The sequence below is a fragment of the Saccopteryx bilineata genome, chromosome 6, assembly GCF_036850765.1.
Source record: "Saccopteryx bilineata isolate mSacBil1 chromosome 6, mSacBil1_pri_phased_curated, whole genome shotgun sequence".
Taxonomy (NCBI): Eukaryota; Metazoa; Chordata; class Mammalia; order Chiroptera; family Emballonuridae; genus Saccopteryx; species Saccopteryx bilineata.
The window spans coordinates 14,292,506-14,317,888 of NC_089495.1; the positions used below are offsets into that span (position 1 = coordinate 14,292,506).

Here is a 25,383-nt window from a genome sequence, read left to right on the forward strand (position 1 = left end):
ACTATTTTTTTTTTCTCATGTTTGTAGGGCCATGATACAACTGCAGCTGCAATAAACTGGGTTTTATATCTATTGGGCTGCAATCCAGAAGTCCAGAAAAAATTGGACAGTGAGCTGGATGAAGTGTTTGGTATGTCTGGCCCCTCCACTAGTTACCTTGTAGGTCCCAAGTCCACTGAAGCAAAAGGCATTGTTGCTCATTAAGAATGTGCAGAGGCCCTGGCCGGTTGGCTCAGTGGTAGAGCGTCGGCCCGGCGCGTGGATATTCCAGGTTTGATTCCCAGTCAGGTCACAAGGGAGAAGCACCCATCTGCTTCTCCACCCCCCCCTTCACTTCTCTCTCTCTCTCTCTCTCTCTCTCTCTCTCCTCCTCCTCCTCCTCCTCCTCCTCCTCCTCCTCCCTTCCTGCAGCCATGGCTTATTTAGAGTAAGTTGGCCCCAGGTGCTGAGGATGGCTTTCTGGCCTCTGCCTCAGGTGCTAAAAAATGGCTATTGTTGCAAGAGCAAGGGCCTTAGATGGGCAGAGCATCTCCCCCTAGTGGGCTTGCCAGGTGGATCCCAGTCGGGGCACATGTGGGAATCTGTCTCTGCCTCCATTCCTCTCGCTAAAAAGAAAAAAAAGAATGTGTGGAAGGACCTGTTCTAAAGACTAATAAGCAGGAAGGCTGCCGTATGGGAGCCCTTCGAGGACCAGTCTCCTCTGCAAGACCTCATTCCTTCATCTACAGGCGTTTGCTAATTGCCCGGCAAGTGAAGACACCAGGCTAGATGCTGGGACCATGCAGATAAATGTCACTGTCCTCAAGGAGATCCCTGTTTCGTAGATGAATGAAGACATTGTATATAAAGCATCAAGTCATAATGGTGTGACTGAGTGCTAGGAAGAAGGTGCTACCTGAGAGCAGAGAGGAGCAGGTGATGGCAGTTAGAGGGGTCAAGGAAAGCTGTTTCATACAGGACAGCTTTGGGCCACAAATGAGAGAAAATGTGGGTTAAGCTGATAAGACATAAATTTCTATTGTTCAACCAGAGATCCGAGGTAAGGAGTCCTAGATTGATGCCAGCAGGGATGTCATTGGTGTCCTGGACTTACTCTTTGTCTTTCTGTCATTTTTACCACCATGGCTTTTGATTTCTTGATTGTTGTTCTGGGTCTCTTGTTTACCTTTAAAGCAAGAAGGAAAGGGAGGAGGAGATGTAGGATATATTAGTCACCTTTGGCTACGTAACAAATTTCACAAGCTGAGTGGATATAAAAATAGAAATTGATTTTCTTACTGTTCGGGACACCAGAGTGACAAATGAGTATGTCTGAGCCAAATCAACGTCTTGGCAGGGCCACAGTCCTTAGGGAAGAATCCATTCCTCTGGTGGCTGCCAGTGTTCCTTGGCTTATAGCCACATCACTCAAATCTCTGTCTCCATCACACATCACTTTTTCTTCTGGGGCTGTGTGTCACACCTCCTTCTGCTCTCTCATTTGTGATGATATTCAGGGATCACCTGGTTAATCCATAATCATCTTTCCATTTTAAGATCTTTAACTTAATAAAATTTTCAAAAGCACCTTTTCCCAAATAAGGTAACAGTTATACAGGTTCCAGGGATTGGGACCTAATGTATGTAGAGGCCATGATTAGCCCACCACAAAAGGACTATGCATTGTGCCATCTACTTTATCCTTTGCATGTCACATGGCTTCCCATTGCTGGAAGGAGAAAGGTAGAGGCGGGAGTGGCCAACCAATGAAGCGGTAGCTGATGGATTTTCCTCAAGAAAAGAAGTGGGGAAGGAAAAAGAAAGGAAACAAGGAGAGGATGGAAGGCATTCTAGAAAGAGTGAAACCAGAAGAAGAAGGGCAGAGTGAGGAAGTTTGAAAATAATAGAAAATAATAAAGGATAGGTAGGATCAGAACACTTGTTAGACTATACTGAGAGATGAAGTTAGAAAAGTAATTTCACATTCAGATTGTGTGAGGACCAGATATTCATATCAAGAGGGGAGACTTGATTTTGTAGACTGGAGACCATCCAAGTTTCTTGGCTGTTTCTGTCATCCTTGTATTTTTTCCATATCAGTTTGAATTTCTCTCAGCTAGCCTGTGGTGGGTAAACTTGGTGTTCTAAAAACCCACATGCTCTTTTGGAAGACGTTCACCCGTTTGTCGTCTCCACCATTTCTAGCTCATTGCAGGTCTCACAAATGACTTTGGGTTTCACATCATTAGTGACACCATTTTTACTAGAACTTTTCTTCTGCTGCTTCTCATGCTTTTTTTATAATTGTGCCTCACTTTTTGTTCTACTTCAAGTATCTAAAACTTTCTGAGAAACTTTTCTTTGAGTATTGAGATGTAATGTAAGTATTAATTATATATTTTTTTTTACTGAGGTAATCGTCTCATTTATAGTTTACAATAAAAAGTTTACAAAGCAACTAGTACACTTTCATTGTTTAAAACTGAGCATTATCTTTTCATTCCAGTTAAACAAAAATAAAATTTAAAATAAACAGCAACAAAATGATAGTACAGAATGTCAATCCTGAATAAGAGGCTACAGGTTCGCTATTCTACCATCAACTGTGGCAGGGCTCAAGTCACCATTAGGAAAGAATTTTTCTTTAAAAGTGTCATCTTAAACTGCAAGGAAGTTCATTAAGCATCACAAACACATGCCAAAGGAGAAGCCATGTTGTCAAAAAACCCACTTAATCCACTGAAACATCTCAAACCCACTCTTTGCTGACCTTCCACGCTCCCCCTTTTATTTATTTATTTATTTATTTATTTATTTATTTATTGTATTTTTCTGAAGCTGGAAACAGGGAGAGACAGTCAGACAGACTCCCGACTGGGATCCACCCAGCATGCCCACCAGGGGCAATGCTCTGCCCACCAGGGGGCGATGCTCTGCCCCTCCGGGGCGTCGCTCTGTGGCGACCAGAGCCACTCTAGCCCCCAGCGCCTGGGCCATCTTTGCTCCAATGGAGCCTCCGCTGCGGGAGGGGAAGAGAGAGACAGAGAGGAAGGAGGGGGTGGGGGGTGGAGAAGCAAATGGGCGCTTCTCCTGTGTGCCCTGGCCGGAATCGAACCCGGGTCCCCCACACGCCAAGCCGACGCTCTACCGCTGAGCCAACCGGCCAGGGCCACACTTCCTTTTTATTAAGATAAAAAAAAGTTTTATACAAGAGAAAGTAGACAGATACATGCTAACTGTCCATATTGACAGATGCGGGGAAATCTGTGAGTTCCACAGACAGAGGAAGGAAGGAAAAAGCTAGAACTCTGTGCACAGCTACACGGGCTGAGCCTCCAGCCTCCAGCAGCGATAGAGGAACAGAAAGTTCTAAGGGGAACAGAGATTGCAAGAGCAGGGTGACTGAGCATAAGAGGGGGGGGGGAATGGCTGTAACTTGCTCCCAGAGACTGGAGAAAATTTTGAAAAAGAAGGCTGGAATCCATCAGTGATCCTAAGTCATCATCTTCATCCTCATCAACTTCTTCATCAGTATCCTTCAGCCATCCTCTCCTCTTCCTTCATCATCATCTTCTCTTTCTTGTCCTTCCCCTTCTTCATAATCCGCATCAGGAACCCAGTAGTAATGAATTGGATTTTTGCCAGATATCACCTTTGATGACCCCCCCACACACACACACACACACACACTAGCAGCACTGCCCGTAGAATGCCCATGAACCAGGGACAGAAGCTGTCCTGTGTCTAGGCCGCCTCTTCCTGCTGGCTCTGTTCTGCACGGGACTTGAGCGTCTCACCCAGTCTTCTCCAGATATCTCAGTGGACTCTGAAAGTGCATCAGCGCTCTCATTCAGATGAAATTCTTTGGTGAGAACTTTATTTTCGAAGGAAGTCTTTTCATCAGAGTGAAAATCAGTTCTGTGACCTGATCCTGTCACTTCACTTGGGTCAAATGACACAGCGCCTTTGCCTCCATCTCCCCAAGCAGTGCTTCGGGGTGACAGACAAATGTTGTTACTCGGAAATTTGGGATATGGGTTGTCAAGTCTAACCCCTTCTGAAAAAAAAAAAGTTGGCAGAGTTTGTTATATTCCTACCTTCAGAGCCTCCTCACCGGCTTATTCCTTAAGTCAGTCTCTTTCATTTCTGACTGTCTCAGTGTGTTCAGTTTCTTCCTGCTGTCCTTTCAACAAGTTCCTTCGACCAGTCCAGAGGGGTTGAGGCCCCCTCCAGCCTGGAGGCGGGGGCAGCTCTGGTTTCCTTTCTGAGTTGCGAACAGAGGAGTTCGGGGACTGTGCTTTAGGGAAAGGCCGAGAATCTGACTCAGGAGAAGACGCGTTTCTGGAAGAAGCTCTGAGAACTCAACTGGAACCGCGTTGAAGTATCCAGTTTTAGTGCATTCACAACACGGGGCAACCGTTTGTGACCGCTGTCTAATTCCAAAGCATTGCAGTGCCCCAGAGAGAAACCGGGTACCGTTTAGCAGCCGCTCCCCAATGTTTTCCTCACTTTCTGTTTCTGTGGATTTATCTACTCTGAGTGCTTCTTATAAACCGAATGGTACAGTAGGTGGCCTTTTGTGTCTGCTCCTCTTACTTAGCAGTCTCTTCTCGTTTTGATTCTCTACAGTATCAGGAATTCTACTCTAGCTGTTGGTATTTAACATTCAGTGTATTGATTAATGTATCCTTTTTTCTGATGTCTCATCCCCCGAGCCCAAATAATTCTCTCACTTATTGTATTTATTTCATGTATTTACTTGGATCAGGGAAGTCGGATCGTCCTGCTACCATGGAAGACCTGAAGAAACTGAAATATCTGGAGTGTGTTATTAAGGAGACCCTTCGTATTTTTCCTTCTGTTCCTCTCTTCGCCCGTGACCTTAATGAAGACTGTGAAGTTGGTAAGAGTTCTGTTTCGAAAGCAGCCGGGAGGGTGGGTTTTTCAATGCCTGCCGTGCTGTAGTCTCAGGGCGCATCGACTCTCTCCCAACAGCGGGGTACAGCCTCGCGAAAGGCTCTCAGGCGCTCATCATCCCCTACGCGCTGCACAGAGACCCGAGGTACTTCCCCGACCCTGAGGAATTCAAGCCAGAGCGGTTCTTCCCCGAGAACTTGGTAGGACGCCACCCATACGCCTACGTGCCTTTCTCTGCTGGACCCAGGAACTGTATAGGTGTGTATCCATCAGAATTGGTTTGACTTTTCCGGCCCACACGTTGGTGGGTTTTGCACAAACATTTCTTTGAGAAGTAGTGTCCCTACTTATAAGTCCTTTAAAAAACTGGTTTTATATATTTTTTCTCCACTTTATGTCATTAATTTAAAAATATGACTGTCATAAAGTACAGGGTGGTGCAAAAGTGGGTTTACAGTTGTTCATGTGGAAAAAAATGTAATAATTAATAAGTAATAATACAAGAAAAAACTGTTTCACATACTCACAATCGTAAACCTAATTTTATCAACCCCTGTATGTTAGTTTCCTATTGCTGCCATAACAGAGCACCAAGACTGGAGGACTTAAACCACAGGAATTTATTTTCTCACGGTTCCGGAGGTCCAAGATCAAGGTGTCAGCAGGGTTGGTTTCGTCTGAGGCCCCTCTCCTTGGCTTGTAGCTGGGTGTCTTCTCCCTCTATGTCCACATAGTTACTCCTCTATGTGTGTCTGCAGCTTGATCTCTCCTTTTTATAAAGGCACCAATCAGATTAGACTAGGGCCCACCCATATGACCTCAGTTTAACTTAATCACCTCTTTAAAGCCCCTATATCCAAATGAAGTCACATTTTAAGAATTCAGCATATGAATTTTAGGGAAACACAGTTCAGCCCATAACATAAATCATAATCAGTTTCATGGTAGAGTTTGAAAATGTTGTAGATTTTCAATTAAAGTGGAGCCTACTTTATGTGGTAGAAAGCTTATTTATAATGATTAGTTATATTTAACCTAATTTGTATATATTGCTTTTAAAGGATTGCTTTTTAAAAAACCAAAACAAAGAATGCTTACTATAGGAAGTATGTAAACAGAACGAATGTGCAGTACCATGCATTATAGACACTTTTGGTGTTTTATCATTCACGTAAATGCAGGCACTGGTACGATGATGCCTGGTAACTGTATAGTCAGTTACATACAGTAAAGGCTTTCTCGAGTAGTGCATTCATCTGGGGTGCTGCAGAAATACCGGTTTCTGGCCCACTCAGCTCGTAGGAGGCACAGGTGGGGACGGGCCCTCACGAATCTTCCTTTATAAGAAGCATCCTGAGTAATCTTGCTTCTCCCAGGGCCTACTGGGAAAACTGACCGATGCTCGCTGCCTCTACTAGAACATTTTCTTTCTCACATTTGAGATCCGTCTATAATTAAAGTGATGTTATTTACATTAATTTGAAGGTAAAAGGTTTGCCATAATGGAAGAGAAGGCTGTCCTTTCCTGTGTCCTGAGGCGTTTCTGGGTAGAATCCAACCAGAAGAGAGAGGAACTTGGCCTGGCAGGAGAGCTGATCCTTCGTCCGAGTAATGGCATCTGGATCAAGTTGAAGAGGAGAAACGCAGACAAATCCTAACACACCCGTTGAGCACTGCCCTTATCACGGATAAGGTCGTTCTTTAAGGGAAACTTTGCATTTACAATTCATAAATCATGAATGCCATACTCTTAATCCTTACACCTAATTTTTTTGTCCCCACTTACCTTGGGGTCACATCTATCAAAGAGAGAGTTTTTATATTTTCATCGCCACTGTACATCTTATCCCAGTCTTGATCCCTGAAGGAAAGTTAGCTGATGTTCGTACTTAAACATATAAGTTTCTCAGCAGAGGAATTCATAACCCAATTCAGTTTCAACTGACAGACCCAAAGGATGTCATTTAGTTGAGGATCCAGAATTTTTAAAGATATTTTTATTGATCCAAGAGCACAAATATGCATGCATACATATACATTTAATTTGAAAAGGGTGAGTAATTAAATACTTAGACTTAAAGACCTTGCCTTTTAAAAATTATATCAGTGACACCAGTTGTGAGAATAATTAGTATTATGATACTTTTTAGATTTTTATCAAATCTAAAAAGAGAGCAAATCATTTATAAGTTGACTTATAGGTTCTGTTCATATTTCCCTTTTAACTACGTACTGATATTCTTCACTTCGTTCTATATAACATCACACTTACCTTTGCATATTGTATATTATCGGGAGAGGTTCTTTTTAGCAATCTCTAATCCCTCAAAGTGCCTCATAAGGTTGATTAATGGCTTTTGGAGCTGAAAGCACCTTAGATCTTAGCTAGTTATACTCCTTCTATTGGAAGTAAGGGAATTAGGTCAATGAGAAGTAAGTTTCTGTCCAAAGCCATGCCACCAATGAGTGACAGGACTGGAAACAGATAGAAGCCTATATTCTAAATCTCTCAACTCCAAGAATGATACACGTCGGCTAAAATACACTATGGCTTTATGAAACTTAGGGCTCTACCTGGGCGTGTCATTAGAAGACAGATCTTCTGAAATTCTTCCATCATTAAAGAAAAGAGAAATCATACATGTATACTTAGCAACCCAGTATTACCTCATTTAGTTTAGGGTTAAACTTCCAGGAAATTCAGTCTCCACAACATACCTGTCAACCTGGTAACTGACACACATTCCCTGGATTTTAATCCCGTCGACAACATCTCTACTCCCTCACTCAGGGACTTGAAAAACCTTTTTTTTAATAAATAATTTCAATCTGATTGTTTCTTTAGTTTTCTTAAGGCAATAATAGAAATAACAAATTAAGAGAATGGAATATATGTTCTTCAGTGGATATCCAAGGAAGACGTTATTAAACCAAAGCCATTTGGCAGCATCACAGGCTGGGATATTTGAGGCAAAGTCAGCTTGACTATTACAGAGATCCCCAGTGCAGACAAACTAGTCTCTATGTTGCTGAGAAAAAGCCAAGGAAGTATATGTTACAGTTGAAGATGATTCCCATAATGTGATAAGCTTTGTACTTAGAAAGTAGATATATGTAGAAATCTGTTCCCAGTTTTAGATAACTGAAGTTTTATTCCTTGAAATTGACATTCTTTTTAAATTTTAGTCACTTACATTTAAACTATGCCTTTAAAAAATTTTTTTAGTGACCTTACACTAGACATGAAATTATATTTAAAGTAAAACATTGCTTCATGCTTGCCCTTTGGCCTAATATCTTTATTTGGCCCCAGAATTATTTATTATTATATTTTAATTGGAAATTTACTTAAACTGTGTCAGAGGTGGAATGGAAAAAGCATGCCACTGTCTGTAGTATCAAAATGAAGATAATGGGTTTTTTTTTTAAATAGGAGGATGATCAAATACCTACTTGTGTTCCTATTACCTGTCATGCTCTTGTTTGAAAGCGGTAACTACAGAAAAATAAAGTCTGTTTTAAATGTGCGTGCTACATTTTATTCCAAGAACTGATGTCAGTTTAAAATATAGATAACTTTAAAAGATAAATTAGTGGGTGACTGATTCATAATAAGTAATAAAGAAATAGCGCATTTGAATTAATGTCATCAGGTTATTCAGACTGCCTCACGAAATGATCCTTGTGTGTTTATCCTAGACTGATTTTGTGTTTCCCTGACTCTGAAAAATAAACTAGCAGAGAAAAAGAAGTATCAGAACATTTGGCTCAGCTGATAGTGGAAAACTGAAATTTCTTAGGACTCTCTGGGAAACAGCATAACCCATAGCATCTGCTGAGCACCCAAGGGTTTATCATCTAAAAACCTCTCCAGGTGATAAGCTATTGAATTGATGTTGTGATCATTGTTACAGCCAACTGGGGGATGTCCAGTTTCTGGACCAAATACCTGTCTCACAAATAAAGAGATTCTGGTCTCAAAAAGATCAATTTTTACCTCAGAATTTATCTAGAAGATCAAAATGTATTTCTTTCCAACACCCAGTGATATGCTAGTGTGTGTGTGTGTGTGTGTGTGTGTGTGTGTGTGTGTGTGTGTGTGTGTTCTGAACCACAGGTCTGCCCCCACTGCTGGTGACCCTAGGAATGAGTGGTGTTCATATGTTCTCAACAGCCCTGCCCGGCTCCTGTAGACTCGTGCCTGGGGCTTCCTTTGTGAAGTCAGTCCATCTCAGAGTTGGCCTTCCTCTGTTCCCGCTGCCTTCTATTTCCCCAGGATTACTGTCTGTTCCAAATAACGCTGCCTCCTCATGATGTGCCTGAAGTAGAACAGCTTCAGTGTTGTCTTCTTTTATCTCCAGCGAAGTTTCAGGCTTACTTGCTCTAGGAACCCCTGGTTCACCTTTCTGGCGGGCCAAGGGGTGTAGAGCTCTCCAGCACCATATTTCAAATAAGACAGTCATGTCTAAATACTATGACAGTTTTTCTTTGGAAATAAACAGATTAGCGTAATATTTTGATGTAGAAATGTGATTTTTAGTACAGCCTTTATTCTTACGAAATCCAAGTTGACTAGCTAGGAAAGATAAGGCTCAGTAAATGTAAAACCCCAACAAAAAGAAACTGCTGGTGTTTCAACTGATACCTACAAATTTAATTTTCTAGACAAAATGATGCAATGCAATTTTGAAAAATAGTTAGAAAGCAAAGGAGATTTAAGTGGACAAGTGATGGTGGTTTTTAAATATTTGAAAAAGCACAAACAAGGAGAGTACACTATTTTGTGTGGATCTAGTAGGTAAATCTAGGACTGAAGGATAAACATTACAAGAAGTTGTGTTTCAGTGGATAGGGAGACTTTTTTTCCTAAGAATTAAAATAAGATACAACTTCTTGAGCAGAAACGGCTCCTGGGAAAACCAGGCTGCTAGTGTGCAGTCAGGGTTTCCTGACAGAGAAATCTCAACGCTCTGCCAGGGGCACTCGACTGGGGTTTCAACTCGCTTTACCTGGAAGGGGCCAGATTACAAATATTCCCAGCTTCGTGGACCACACTGGCTCTGTCACACTACTTAACACTAGTTGCAGGGTGAGAACAAGCACACGTAATAAGTGAATGAATGGGCGCGGCTGCGTGCCAATAAAACTTTATTTGCAAAAACCAGTGCTGGTCCAGATTTGGTCTGTGAATTGTAACTGTAGCTTGTTAACCCTGCAACATCTCATTTACTGAATTAGATGGGAGCAGGATCTAAAACATCAATCCACTCCCTTCCGTACCTAAATTCAGTGTTAATAGATTATTTGCCCATGGTGCAGGAAGGCATAGGTACCATCTGCCGTAAGATCCTTCCGGTTATCTGCGGAATTGTGCCTCTAAGCAATGATAATGGAAGAAGTCCAGTTTGGTGAGGTTTAAGCTTCATGACCCCACTGAACAAGGAACGTTATGAACATGTTTAAAAACTGTTCACACAGTGCATGGCCCCGACGTGAAATAGTTAACGTATTAGAGGGCTGAACACAGGAATGGCACGTTCATAGATTATGTTGACAAGACAGAAAGTTGAAACTGTTGGCAGAAAGCCACGGTCAATATCGAAGCCAAGCAAAGGCGGCCTGCAGCGCCCGCGGGCACACTCGGGAGCGGGCGGATCGTCCACCTTTAAGTAGCGGACAGCCTGAGCGCAGAAGCACAAAGCAGCTGTGCTTTCAGGTAGAGAATTTCTATTATCCTGCTTGCTTCCAAATAAAGTATTTTTATAATTATGTATAGTTTTTATGTTATGAAGAAGTTACTAGTTTGTTTTAATTTCCTGTATATTTAGAGAACATCAAAGGAATTGGTGTTCTTTTATGTGGAAATATTTAAATGCAAGACACTAAGATCAAATGAATATTGACTAATTTAAAAGTTTTTTAAAAAGGCTTGCGTATTCTGGGAGCTTTACTTAGGGAGTCTGGAATGATATTGCCTTTATTTACAATAATTTTCTTTATGCTCAAATCAAGAGAGTTCACAACCATTTAATTTCCGCCTACCAATTCCCTTTCCAGGATTACTAACCACATAGGTGGCAAATGAACAATAAACACAATCATTAGTCTAGAGGTTTCAATTTGTATCTTGTGCCAAGTCCCCGGGCACAAAATATACAGAAAACCTGGGTTCTCTAAAATGGTAATTGTGTGCTTAGATTCCCAATCAAGGCATTTATAAGGAAGTCTGGGTCGCTTTAACTTCAGATCATTACTGAATAGATCCACAACTAGCAGAGTCATGCATGTGTCGTTTTCTCTTTTAGGATGGTTGCGTTCAGGCAAGGAGCTTATTTCATTTGCTTGTTTGCTACAGTTTCCTGTGGTGAGTGGATTATCTGGAAGACGAAGTGTGGGGAGAGCAGTTTAGAAAGACACGGCTTTTCTCCTGGCGAAAGCTATTGAACACGGAGCTTTGGGGAAGGAACCAGAACTTATCAGTCAGGACAGATACTTTTAATGCTCATGTTTGCCCTTGGGGAGAGAAGTCCAGGAGTGAGACTGTGTCTGGGAATGTGTTAGCAGAAACTTCTGTTTGGAAAGGACTTTCAACAAGACAGATCTTAAAACAGTCAGTCAGCCCTTTATCAACACTTTAAAAATCAGATTTTACTTGAATATTCAACAGTGCTAGGCAATTTAAAGTGCCTGGGTCCAATCCAAGTATCATGATAGGTACACAGTACATACTTTCACTCTTTTAGGTAACCAGGGAGCCATTTTCAAATTGAAAGTACCTGGCTTAAATGTAATTTAATAGACCGTCCATTTGAGTAGTTCTAGTTTCAACACCAGTGGTTTTGATCTTATTTCTCTCTCTATTCATTTTTTTAAAAATTTTCAGAGACTTAAGATGATTCTGGACACTGTTTTACATGAATCACATCGAGTGGCGTTTTGTCTGTGCCACTGTGAGGGATGGACTTGCAGTCTATGTTGATTTAGGGTGACCACACCACAGTGTTGTTTATTTACCTCTTAAATGTATGACTAAGATAAGCAGCTCTGAGTAAGGGTTACATTAGTAAAGGGATAGAATTTCTTCAGGATGAAGAAATTTTCTAAACCACAACTCCCCTCTATCTGTCCCCTTAGTCTTCATTGTTCTTCTGAAAAAAGGTCCCCTGCAACCCCCCGAATGCTGAGGACCAGAGACCAGGAATTCTGTGGACCATCACCACTCCAATTTTATCTTTCTGGCAAAAATAAAATACAATAGAATAAAATAAAATAAACACACACACATACATAGACACACATATATATATGATCGTGCTAGGAAAATTAGTGGTGCGAGTAAGCAGAAAATGAGAAACTACATATTGTCTATAGTCCCATAATTCAGAAATGGCCATTTTAAAAAGTCTTTTGTTTAATCTTTCAGATATTTTTCTACATATCTACTTATACATTTACTAAACATGTTATTAATTATAGATATTTTGCTATTTATTATTTAGGTTTTCCATTTATAGCTATCTTTTCATGTAAATAAATCTATGTCATGTTATTTGAAACTTACTATTCTTCCCTATTCACGCTATTTTTGTATGCAGGCTTTTACCCACATATTCACTTATTTCAGTATGTATGTCCAGCAGTTACGCCGTCGTGGCCATTCACATGCAGGTTCTCACTGGATTCAGGCAGACAATAAAGAAACAGTACAGCCAAAAAATGGTGGGCCATTCCCTTATTAAAGTCTTGCACTGGCCGATGAAAAACACACAGGGAAAACACTTCCCTTTCCATTCATTCACTCAGCGCTCACAAAGCTACTGACACATTCTCCGGTTCCACAACCAGGAAAATCTTCTCTGGTTCCTTCTAGAATCAAAGGCCTCACCAGTCCCAAAGCCCCTCACCTCTGGGTCCCCATCAGCACGGCTTCTCCCTTCTCTGCTTTCTTGGCTTCTTTTCCACTCCTGCACTTATCAACAAGACAAGGGCCCTTCCCAAGCAGGAAGGTAATTTGCAATTTCACAGATCACATGCTTGGCGCTGCCCAGCGCTATTTTTTAACACTAATAGTAAGCAAACTCAAAAAATACAGATTTTACAAACTCATTTGTGCAACACAGGACAATAAACTATTGGAAATAAAAATACCAGATACAAAGGTGTGGACACTTCTGAAGGCTTTATGACACGCATTATGAAGTTGTCTTCCTGAAAGGTTATTCCTAAGTTGACGTTTTCCACCAGCAGGTGAGAATGACCATGGTCCCCACTCAGGCTGACTCAAATAGTCATCAGTTGTTTGTGTCCTAGCATGTTTTCACCTTTCTGGAAGCAGTATTCTAATTTATTTCCGGGAAACTGCTGCCTCCAAGTTTGGGTCCAAGTGACTGTAGCTGTGACCCAGGCAGGCCTGTACCAGTCAGGGCGCATAGCCTGCTGGCTGCCCCAACCTGATTTCAGCCACAGCCTGGGCCAAGACTGTCACTTACACTTCTAGAAATAAGACTCTGATTTTTTTTTCTCCCACACTGGACTTGAACCATGGGAGATACAGAGGCCTGAGCTCCTGGCACTGCCTTGCTCTGTGTGGAGCAAAGGAAACACTCTGGAACATAGCAATGCATGGAGACAAGTTGTGTCTTGATGCAATCAGCTGAGCACCACGCCCAGGTCTTCCTGAAGCCAAAGCCACCATGGACTCTTTGGTGTCTGAGACAATGCATTTCATTTGTACTCAAGTCACTTTGAAGTAGGTTTTTAAAAATAATTTGTAGCCAAAAACCAGTACCTCAACACAGGGGACTCAGATAATTTAGAATGTTTGCTACTCTAGTGGATAAAATGGCATCCAGCTGTTTTGACTGGCCCGTAGTTATGATTCTTGCAACTTCTCACATACTTACCAGCTGCTTGTTTTTCTTGTTCAAATTACTTTTTCATATCCTTCACCCAATTTTTATAAATTAGAGTGCTTTTCATCCCCTTCCTGATTATGTAATTTTTTAAAAAGTTCTAATAACCTGCCCAAAGTTTATGGACACAGGGGCCAGTGTGATATTATACCATAATATTTTATGTCATCAGATAACTCATGTAACAGTGTTTTACATACACTCTAAGACACAATACCATCATCATGTCACCATCATCATGTCATCGATATCATCATATCATCATCGTTGTCCCCATCATCATTACCAATTTATGAGGACAAACAAGACCACTCATTAGAACTTTTCTTACTCCAAAGTAAGTGTATTTCTGTTGTCCCTTTTCACCGGCTGAGTCACATGGCAGTTCACACAGGCTCCATCCATGATGGGAGCTCCTAGACTAGCACCGGTCACTGTTTATACCCTTTTTGTGCATTGGGATGAGGAAGATGGCAGCTTAATAATTATAACTCAGCAAAAACCACTAGTTGTCTAAAAAGCAGGCCAATTTGCAGCTCGCATTCTCACTGGACGAGCCTCTCCATGTTTCCTGTGTGTGTGAAACCTTGTCCTGCCCACTGGGCAATCTGCATTCCCAGCAGTTCTCCCCTGAGAGATCTCTGCTCTTTCTAAATATATACCTTACCCAAGGGTAAGTCATCTTAGCCACACTTCTGAGAGGAAGAGAAGCCGTTTTGCTAGTTTGGACCATCATGATAGGGCTCAGGGCCAGAATTCCCAGAAGGGATGGATAGCGGAGAAAAACTTAAACACCAGTGTTGAATGAAACACATGTGTTTAAACTGCCCCTTCCCTGAAAGGCAATACAATAGATCTGACTAAAATGGAAGTGTGACTGCAGCTTTAAGAGATGGGCGGGGCTGTCATGGGAACGTCCTGTGGATAATGGACAGCTGACCAGCTAGAGGGAAGGTGCTACCTGAACTGGAAAAGCTTAGTAAGCAGACTTTGAAGTGGGACTCTCAAGGTATACCCAAACTCATATATTAAAGACATCACTGTAGTCCAGGGGTCCCCAAACTACGGCCCACGGGCCGCGTGTGGCCCCCGAGACCATTTATCCGGCCCCTGCCGCACTTCTGGAAGGGGCACCTCTTTCATTGGTGGTCAGTGAGAGGAGCACAGGATGCGGATGCAAAGAGCAGCGTCGCTGACGTAAAGTACTACTTCTGGTGACGCGGGACGTACGCATCACGGTTCCGTGTAAGTGTGTCATATCACTTGTTACAGCTAGCAGTGACAAATATGGAACTGGACATTGACCATCTCATTAGCTAAAAACAGGCCCATAGTTCCCATTGAAATACGGGTCAGTTTGTTGATTTAAATTTACTTGTTCTTTATTTTAAATATTGTATTTGTTCCCGTTTTGTTTTTTTACTTTAAAATAAGGTATGTGCAGTGTGCATAGGGATTTGTTCATAGTTTTTTTTATAGTCTGGCCCTCCAACAGTCTGAGGGACAGTGAACTGGCCCCCTGTGTAAAAAGTTTGGGGACCCCTGCTGTAGTCTATAAAAGTGTAGAATAGTAATGGTAACAATACTCTAATCATATGTGGGATGACGCATACTGTGAACAATACCAAATAGCAAATAGCTCAAAGTGTATTTTCCATTTGGCACATACATGAATTTGTTTAAACTATCAAAGAACTGAGCTGGTAAAAATGAGGTAAATGCTGCCTTCCCTTAATCCTAAATACTGCACTTAATCCTAAAGTAATAAAAAAACACACAAAATGTTGACTTGCTTGAATTAGACTGAGATGAGGAACAACATTTAACATTGGGCAATAAAAGGAAGCAAGATTGGAAGTCAGAAGAGCCAGGCTTATGGCCTGGGACACTCATTAGCTCCGTGGGTCTCAGATAAGTCCATACTGCCCTGAGACTTGGGTACTTAACTGCTTTAAAAAGTGCATATAATAAATCCCGTCTCTAGCTTCCCTTACAGAGCTATTGTGAGAATCTATGGGAGATGTTTGTTCGGAAGATGTTTTGAAAAAGAAACTGTACATTGTTATTTTTAAGGCGTGATACTTTCATAACATGTTAGGCAACAGGGAGAAGCCCAATTTAAGATTGCATTAACTTGGGAATAATTAATGTGCAAATTATTTATGATGTAATAAAAATCGGCCAAGTGTTTTTATACAGAAGAACCCATAAAATGACTTTAACATTCTACAATGTTCAAACAGTGCGCTTAATATGTTTTATTCTGCTTCTATAATTGAAGTCATGTCCGAAGAATCTTTGGGTATTCCATCAAAGAAGTAAGAAGGCTCAGAACACAGATACATTTCTATTAAAAGTATTATTTGCATTCGTTCCAAATTAATGGGGTTTTTTTTCTCCCCCAACGATTGCATCACAGGATGCCTAACTCAACTCTACAAGAATGTCTTCTTCAGAGGTGGGGATGTGACTGCCATGTACACCCCGAGTGCCCAGCTCTGCCAGGTGATGTGCACATTTCATCCGAGGTGTTTGCTCTTCAGTTTTCTTCCTGCAAGTTCAACTAACGACAGAGACAAAAGGTAAAAGATGACATTTTGTTTTTGAGGAAGCCAGTCAATTTTCAAAACGGAATCAGTTGTGTGCAAAATGGTTTAGCTTATCGCAGGCTTATTATGTTCCTCAAATGGAGTTCAAGGGATTACCTAGCATGAGTCTTACATAAGCAGTTTCTTCGGCTGAAGCCCAGACCTACTGAACCAAAGTCTCTTGGGCCTGGAAATCTGCATTTTCATACAATTGCTGCATTCATTTAAAGTAGTAGAAACTAGTCATTTTCTATTGAAGGCTCATAAGAAAAATTACTTGTGAATCATCAGGTTAAGCGATTATTTCAAGAATTTGATACAGGTGACTATTTCACCTGCACAGGGATCATGATCCCATTTGTGGATAGCACTGTCTTAAGAAAGTAGAACAGACAGCAAGCATTTTGTTGAGAATGTAATTGAATAAGACCCAGAGCTTCTGACCTTGGGAGAGAGCAGGCCTGAGTGGTCCTTATAGTGAGCCACTTTGGAAGCTACTAAAACTCCCCTAATTTTTATGAGCAGTATATATTATTAGCTGGTAATTTAGAAAAGTGAGAGCATTGAAAAAAAATTAGTAATTAAAAATTTTATTAGCCCATAAATTTGCCTAAATGTAACGATTGTTTCATTATAATTTTCTTTACTTTTGATCAGTATCCAGAGTGAATGTTTCTTCATCGTTCCCATTTCCAAATTTATAATTTTTTTTATTGATTTTAATTTTTTGTGTTTATATAGATTCTAGTGTTGCCCCAAATGCATCTCCCCTCCCTCGTATTCCCCTCAACATCTCCCTTTCTCCCCTCCCCTTGCGCCCTCCCCCTTCCCTTCAGGTTTATCCCATCCTATCATCCCCTTTCCCTCTGTCCTCTTTTCCTCTGGTCTCTTTGATCCCTCCTCTGTCTCAATTCCGTTCCTCAGTTCATATTGTTCATTGGACTCCTCAAATGAGTGAGGTCATATGGTATTTTTCTTTTTCTGCCTGGCTTATTTCACTTAACATAATAGTTCCCAGGTCCATCCATGTTGTCACAAAAGGTAAGATTTCCTTCCTTAGCATGGCCCCATAGTATTCCATTGTGTATATGTACCACTGCTTTTTAATCCACTCATCCACTGACAGACCCTAGGGCTGTTTCCAGATCTCTGCTATTGCGAACAATGCTGCCATAAACATGGGGGTGCATTTGTTCTTTTGAAACAGTGCTATGGTGTTCTTGGGATATATTCCTAAAAGTGGAATGGCTGGGTAAAAAGGCGTTCCATTTCTAATTTTTTGAGGAATCTCCATACTGTTTTCCACAGAGGCTGCACCAGTCTGCATTCCCACCAGCAGTTCAGGAGGGTTCCCTTTTCTCCATATCCTCGCCAGCACTTATTCTGTGTTGTTTTGTTGATCAGTGCCATTCTGACCGGTGTGAGGTGATATCTCATTGTGGTTTTAATTTGCATTTCTCTAATGATTAGTGATGTTGAGCATATTTTCATATGCCTATTGGCCATTTGTATGTCCTCTTTGGAGAATTGTCTATTTATTTCTTTCACCCATTTTTTGATTGGATTATTTGTCTTCCTGGTATTGAGTTTTACAAGTTCTTTATAAATTTTGGTTAGTAACCCCTTATCAGACGTATTGTCGAATATGTTCTCCCATTGTGTAGTTTGTCTTTTTTTTTTTTTTTTTGTATTTTTCTGAAGCTAGAAACGGGGAGAGATAGTCAGACAGATTCCCGCATGCTCCCGACCGGGATCCACCCGGCACGCCCACCAGGGGACGATGCTCTGCCCACCAGGGGGCGATGCTCTGCCCCTCTGGGGCGTCGCTCTGTTGCGACCAGAGCCACTCTAGCGCCTGAGGCAGAGGCCAAGGAGCCATCCCCAGTGCCCAGGCCATCTTTGCTCCAATGGAGCCTCAGCTGTGGGAGGGGAAGAGAGAGACAGAGAGGAAGGAGAGGGGGAGGGGTGGAGAAGCAGATGGGCACCTCTCCTGTGTGCCCTGGCCGGGAATCGAACCCAGGACTTCTGCACGCCAGGCCGTCACTCTACCACTGAGCCAACTGGCCAGGGCCTAGTTTGTCTTTTTATTCTGTTCTTATTGTACTTAGCTGTGCAAAAACTTTTTAGTTTGATATAGTCCCATTTGTTTATCCTGTCTTTTATTTCACTAGCCTGTGGAGATAAATCAGCAAATACATTGCTGCGAGAGATGTCGGAGAGCTTACTGCCTATGTTTTCTTCTAATATGCTTATGGTTTCACGGCTTACATTTAAGTCTTTTATCCATTTTGAGTTCATGTGAATGGTGTAAGTTGGTGGTCTAGTTTCATTTTTTTTCAGGTAGCTGTCCAATTTTTCCAACACCATTTGTTGAAGAGGCTGTCTTTACTCCATTGTACGCTCTTACCTCCTTTGTCAAATATCAGTTGTCCATAAAGGTGTGGGTTTATTTCTGGGTTCTCTGTTCTGTTCCATGGATTTATATGCCTGTACATATGCTAGTACCAAGTTGTTTTGAGTACAATGGCCTTGTAGTATAACTTGATATCAGGAAGTGTAATACCTCCCACTTTATTTATTTTTTTTAAGATTGCTGAGGGTATTCATGTTCTTTTTTGGTTCCATATATATTTTTAGAAGATGTGTTCTATATCTTTGAAGTATGTCATTGGTATTTTAATTGGTATTGCATTGAATTTATAAATTGCTTTGGGTAATATAGACATTTTAATGATGTTTATTCTTCCTAACCACGAGCATGGTATATGCTTCCACTTGTTTGTATCTTTCTTGATTTCTTTTATCAATGTTTTATAATTTTCTAAGCACAAGTCTTTAATCTCCTTGGTTAAATTTACTCCTAGGTACTTTATCTTTTTGGTTGCAATAGTGAAGGGAATTTTTCCCTTAATTTCTCTTTCTGACAGTTTATTGTTGGTGTATAAAAATGCCTCTGATTTCTGAGAATTAGTTTTATATCCTGATACCTTGCTGAATTTATTTATCAGGTCCAGTAGTTTTTTGATTGAGACTTTAGGGTTTTCTATATATAATATCATATCATCTGCAAATAGGATAGTGTTACTTCTTCTTTACCAATTTGGATGCCTTTTATTTCTTCTTCTTGTCTGATTGCTATGACTAGGACTTCCAGGACTATGTTGAATAAGGGTGGTGAAGGGGGCACCCCTACCTTGTTCCTGATCTTAAGGGAATTACTTTTAATTTTTGTCCATTGAGTATGATATTGACTTTCAGTTTGTCATAGATGGCCTTTATTATGTTGAGATATGTTCCCTGTATTCCCACTTGGCTGAGAGTTTTGATCATGAATGGATGCTGGATTTTATTAAATGCTTTTTCTGCATCTATTGAAATTATCATGTGGTTTTTCTCCTTTCTTTTGTTTATGTGATGAATCACATTGATTGATTTGCAAATATTGTACCAGCCTTGCCTCCCCAGAATAAATCCCACTTGATCATGGTGTATGATTTTTTTCATATATTGCTGGATCCAGTTTGCTAATATTTTGTTGAGGATTTTAGCATCTAGATTCATCAGGGATATTGGCCTATATATTTTTTGTGTATGTGTGTGTGTGTGTGTGTGTTGTCTTTGCCTGGTTTTGGAATCAGAATTATGCTCATCTCATAAAAAGAGCTTGGAAGACTTCCTTCCTCTTAAATTTTTTGAAATAGCTTGAGAAGAATAGGAGTTAGTTCTTCTTTGAATATTTGGTAGAATTCAATTGTGAAGCCATTGGGCCCTGTGCTTTTGTTTGTTGGAAGTTTTTGATAACTGTTTCAATCTCATTTGTTATAATCAGTCTGTTTAGGTTTTCTGATTCTTCAGATTCATTTTAAAAATATATGTTTCCAGGAATTTGTCCATTTCATCTAGGTTGTCTAATTTTTTGGCATACAGTTCTTCATAGTATTTTCTTACAATCCTTTGTATTTCTGTTGTGTCAGTTGTTATTTCTACACTCTCATTTCGAATTTTATTTATTTGAGTCCTCTCTCTTTTTTTCTTGGTGAGTCTAGTTAAAGGTTCATTGATCTTGTTTACCTTTTCAAAGAACCAGCTCCTCGTTTCATCGATCCTCTGTATTGTTTCTTTATCCTGTATGTCATTTATTTCCATTCTGATCTTTATTATTCCTTCCTTCTACTACCTCTGGGTTTTACTTTCTGTTCTTTTTCTAGTTTTTTTAGATGCAGGGTTAAGTTGTTTATTTGAGCTTCTAGCCTCTTAAGGTATGCCTGTAATGCTATGAACTTCTCTCTCAGTACTGCTTTTGCTGTGTCCCATAAATTTTGAGTTGTTGTATGCTCATTATCATTCATTTCTAGGAATTTTTTTATTTCTTCTTTGATCTCATTGTTAACCCATTCATTATTTAATAGCATGCTATTTAGTTTCCATGTATTTGAGTATTTTTTAGTTTTTCTGTTGTGGTTGATTTCTAGTTTCATGCCATTGTGATCACAGAAAATGCTTGATATGATTTCAATCTTCTTAAATTTGTTGAGACTGCTTTTGTGTCCTAAGATGTGGTCTATCCTAGAGAATGTACCATGAGCACTTGAAAAGAATATATATTCTACTGCTTTAGAGCAAAAGGTTCTGAAGATATCTATTAAATCGAGTTGATCTATTCAATAGTATGTCCTTTAAGTTTGTTGTCTCTTTGTTAATTTTCTTTCTTGGGGATCTATCTAGTGATGTTAGCGGGGTATTGAAATCCCCTACAATTATTGTGTTGCTGCTGATCTCACTCTTTATATCCATCAGTCTGCTTTATATATTTAGGTGCTCCTATATTAGGTACGTAGATATTTATTATGGTTATATCTTCCTGTTGGATTGCTCCCTTTATCATTATGTAGTGTACTTCTTTATCTCTTATTATTGCCTGTTTTAAAGTTATTTTGTCTGATATAAGTATTGCCCAGATTTTTTTTCATCTCCATTTGCATGAAATATTTTTTTTCATCCTTTTACCTTCAGTCTATGTGCATCTTTTGTTTTAAGGTGTTTCTCTTGTAGACAGCATATGAAAGGGTCCCGTTTTTTTATACATGCAGCTACCCTATGTCTTTTGAGCGGATCATTTAATCCATTTACATTTAAGGTTATTATTGATATGTAGTTGTTTATTGCTATTTTATTCTTTAAAGCTGTATTCCTCTTTTGCTATATTCTTTTCCCCCTTTGATTTGTTTACAACAGGCTTCTTAACATTTCTTGCAGCATTGGTTTGGTTGTAATGAATTTTTTGAGGGTTTTTTTTTGTCTGAGAAGCTTTTTATTTCTCCTTCAATTTTAAACGATAACCTTGCTGGATAAAGTAGTCTTGGTTGTAGGTTCTTGTTCTGTATTACTTTGAATATTTCTTCCATTCCCTCTGGTCTCAAGTATTTCTGTTGAAAATTTTGGATGTCATCCTTATGGGGTCTCCTTTGTAGGTTATAGCCTTTTGTTCTCTAGCAGCTTTTAATATTTTCTTTTTATCACTTAGCTTTCATATTTTAATTATGATATGTCTTGGTGTAGATTTCTTTGGGTTTCTCTTTAATGGTATTCTCTGTGCTTCTTGAACTTGTATGATTTTTTCCTGCATCAATTTAGGGAAGTTTTCAGCTATGATGTGATTGCACAAAGTCTCTATCTCTTGTTCTTTCTCTTCTTCTTCAGGAATCCTTATGATTTGGATGGTATTTCTCTTCACATTGTCACAGAACTCTCTTAGAGTTTTCTCAGACTTTTTGAGTCTCTTTTCCTTTTCTGTTTTGCTTCCATGCCTTCATTTATCTTGTCCTCTAACTCGCTGATTTGATCCTCAGCTTCATCCATCCTGCTTTTAATTCTTTCCATTGTGGTCTTCATTTCTGATATTGTATTTGTCATTTCTGACTGATTCTTTTTCATTATTTCAATGTCCTTTTTTATACTTGCTGTCTCTTTATTTAGTTGTTCATTATGACCATCTGTTGTTGCTCTAAGATCTTTGAGTATCCTAACAATCATTATTTTAAACTCTGCATCCAGTACTTTATGTCTGACTTATTCGAGATCTTTTCTGGGGATTTCTCTTGATTTAATTGGGCTGCATTTCTCTGCCTTCCCTTTTTGTCTGTGTATAAAAGGGTGTGGCCACTGGAGTCCAGTGGGTGTGTCCTCTGTGTTCCCAAGGCATGGTCTGTCTGCAGGCCTGCCACCCTCTCTGCCATTGCCTTGGGTGTTGCCAGCGCTGGCCCGGTGCAGCAGTCACTGCGATTTCCACCTCTCCTTCACAAACACCCGGGTTTGTGTTCACATGCCCGGGTCTACAAGGTAAACTCACTTCCTGCCATGCGAGTCTCTCCAGGCTGCTGTTCGCTCTGAGGAGCTGGGCAGCCCTCTTCATGTTTCTGCTTTTCCTACCAGTCTCAGTGTAGCTTCTTCAGGGTTCCTTGGTTAAAGAGTCCTCTTAGTGTAGTTCAAAGTTGGTTTTTCCAGATGATGGTTCTTAAAATTAAGTTGTAATACACTTTGGTTCTGGGAGGTGGAAGTTGGTATGTCTGCCTACTCCATCGCCATCTTGCTGACCCTCAGAAGATGACATTTGATCTCTATAATTCTTTTTATTTTCACTCTAAATTTAAAAGCTAGGAATTGGGCAATCATCCCTTGATTCTATGTGTTAAACTTGTACAGAAAACCAAGATTGTATGTGAAAGGCATTAACTTTTTAAATAAAAAGTTGAGTTAGATTCTGGAATCCTTCTGAAGAATGAAATTACCATTAATGGTGACATTAATGACAGAAGCGTTCATCAGGTGTGGACTAGAAGGAGTTAATAAACAAGATGAACACCATATATAGATGCAACTCTCATGACTGATTTAATTTCTTAAGTAATTGAAAGTATGTATAAAAACAATAATCAGGAACATAATCCCCCAAAAGTTTGGGACCACAGGAAACATAATTAACATTTTAATATGATTGATTGACTTTCTCTACTTAAAAATGTAAATATAAAGGAAAGCAATGCTGATCTTGGTATCAGAAAGACCATTAGATGTTATAGCATTACCTAAAATGTTTTTTCCAGCAAGTGTCAGTGAAGCTGTCCTATTTACCTTATTCCTGGCTATATTTATTTTTGTATAAAAATGCTAGACATTTCCTCAATGTGTATTTATTCTTCTATTCCTAAGTGAAGCTACTTTTAAAAACAGGTTTGGCTGCTTCTTGAAAGACAGTGTTACTGGAACCCTGCCAAGAGTGTCATGGACAAGTGCAATTTCTGGACATTCCTTAAAGCAATGTGGTCACCGAATAAGTGGTAAGGGGTGGATTGCTCAGATAAATTTGAATGAATAATGAGAGTACCTTCAAACAGCTTCTGCTTACAGTCTGTATTCTTACAGACATCTGGAAAGGGGCACTCAGAGAGATGACAGAGAAGGCCAATACTCTGGACATATCTTCTAGTCTTTATTGGTCAACACATGCTTAGTGAGCCCCCAGTATTTATGAGGTTAGTACTACAGTGTAAGAGTTGCAGAAAGGGGCACACATCCAAACAGTGGTCTTCCCTTGATCCCAGAAGAGAATCTTAAAGAGGAAACAGCAGACATTTCTCCCTGTTTCACATTGGTGGTTCCTCCTGATTCTCGACCAAGGATGCTTTCATCCTTTCTCTAGGGGGGAATTTGACAATGTTTGGAGATGCTTCTAGTTGTTGCAACTTGGGTACAATGCTACTAGCATCCAGTGAATAGAGGCCAGAAATGCTGCTAAACATTCCACAAGGCACAAGGAAGACCCTACAAAAAAGATTCTCTACCCAATGTCAATAGTGTCGAGGTTAAGAAACCCTGTTAAATCCCTGCACTGAAGGACTGGATCATGTAAATCTTGCTAAAAATAACACTTCTTAGAAGAGCTGTGAGGACTAGGAGCCAGGAAGCTTTCATTCTGATGCTTATTGCTTCCGATGTCTTGGGAAACAATTTCCAACTCTACCCTAATAAATTTAAGACAAATGAACTATAAGTTGAACATGACTGATCTAAAAAGGAAAAGTACTGAAAAGATTATCTTAACTGATAGGTTGGCACAACCTTAAAATAATCACATTGTGACTCTACACCACTGCTACTTTATGTTTTTATGTTTCCTATCTACAGTTAATCTTGTGGTTTAAATTTCAGATATTTACAAATTTTCCATTCTTTCCTCCCTCATTAGTACCACTCCCTCAACACACACACACACACACACACACACATTTTGTGTCTGCAGTTGTTAAGTCCTTAGTTATTATAAACATAGTGGCCTGCCTTAGCCAGTATGTAGTGTCCTTGAAGAGAGACGTATTTTCGGTATTATAAGATCAAATTTACCTAATATAATTTAATATAAATTATCAAGTAAGTATTATTTTTGGTATCATAGTGACATTTAAAGAAAAAAATAATATTGTGCCCTTTTCATTTCTCTTTATTGTTTTTTGTCTCAAAATTAGTCTACTCACAGAGCTTGATTTAATATTCACTTCTAACTCTCCCCAGATAAGTTAAAAAGAATTAAAGTAGAAAATGATCCCAGGGAAATAAAGTTTCTAAACTCAGGACCAGTGTTAGTTTAAAACATTTACAGGTAGGTTTGTAGCTTTCAACTACCCTGAAGAAAAGTTTTGGTTAAGTATCCCATCTCAACTGCTAGCCTATTTCTTTTTTTCATGTGCAGCAGATTTGGAAGGAGATTCCGTTTCTATAACCTGCAAATTCCTGTGTGTGTAAAGAACCATGAATAATCGACTTACCTGCCCACCTCAATATATTGTTTTTCTAATACTTTGTGTATTTTCCATGATTCCCACCACTAAATTTATTTTTATAACTTCTTCAACCATACCTCTTAGGAGTGGAATTTTACATATGACAGATTGTGGTTTATGCTGGTATCCCTAACCAAGAGTCTTTTGTTT

At 39.9% G+C, this 25,383-nt stretch overlaps 2 protein-coding genes across 2 annotated transcripts in view; both read left to right on the forward strand.

The window, feature by feature from the left end:
• The window catches only part of CYP4V2 (cytochrome P450 family 4 subfamily V member 2), a 28,686-nt gene extending 20,263 nt beyond the window's left edge, over positions 1 to 8,423 (forward strand). Inside the window, exons 8-11 of the mRNA XM_066236982.1 lie at positions 28 to 130; positions 4,748 to 4,882; positions 4,975 to 5,154; positions 6,382 to 8,423. Coding sequence (XP_066093079.1) covers positions 28 to 130; positions 4,748 to 4,882; positions 4,975 to 5,154; positions 6,382 to 6,554 — 591 coding nt within the window. The 3' untranslated portion in view covers positions 6,555 to 8,423. The remainder of the gene's footprint in view (positions 1 to 27; positions 131 to 4,747; positions 4,883 to 4,974; positions 5,155 to 6,381) is intronic.
• Positions 8,424 to 10,487: 2,064 nt separating this feature from the next.
• KLKB1 (kallikrein B1) overlaps positions 10,488 to 25,383 on the forward strand; it is a 32,717-nt gene continuing 17,821 nt past the window's right edge. The window contains exons 1-4 of the mRNA XM_066234925.1: positions 10,488 to 10,612; positions 11,202 to 11,260; positions 16,228 to 16,390; positions 23,627 to 23,733. Coding sequence (XP_066091022.1) covers positions 11,203 to 11,260; positions 16,228 to 16,390; positions 23,627 to 23,733 — 328 coding nt within the window. The 5' untranslated portion in view covers positions 10,488 to 10,612; position 11,202. The remainder of the gene's footprint in view (positions 10,613 to 11,201; positions 11,261 to 16,227; positions 16,391 to 23,626; positions 23,734 to 25,383) is intronic.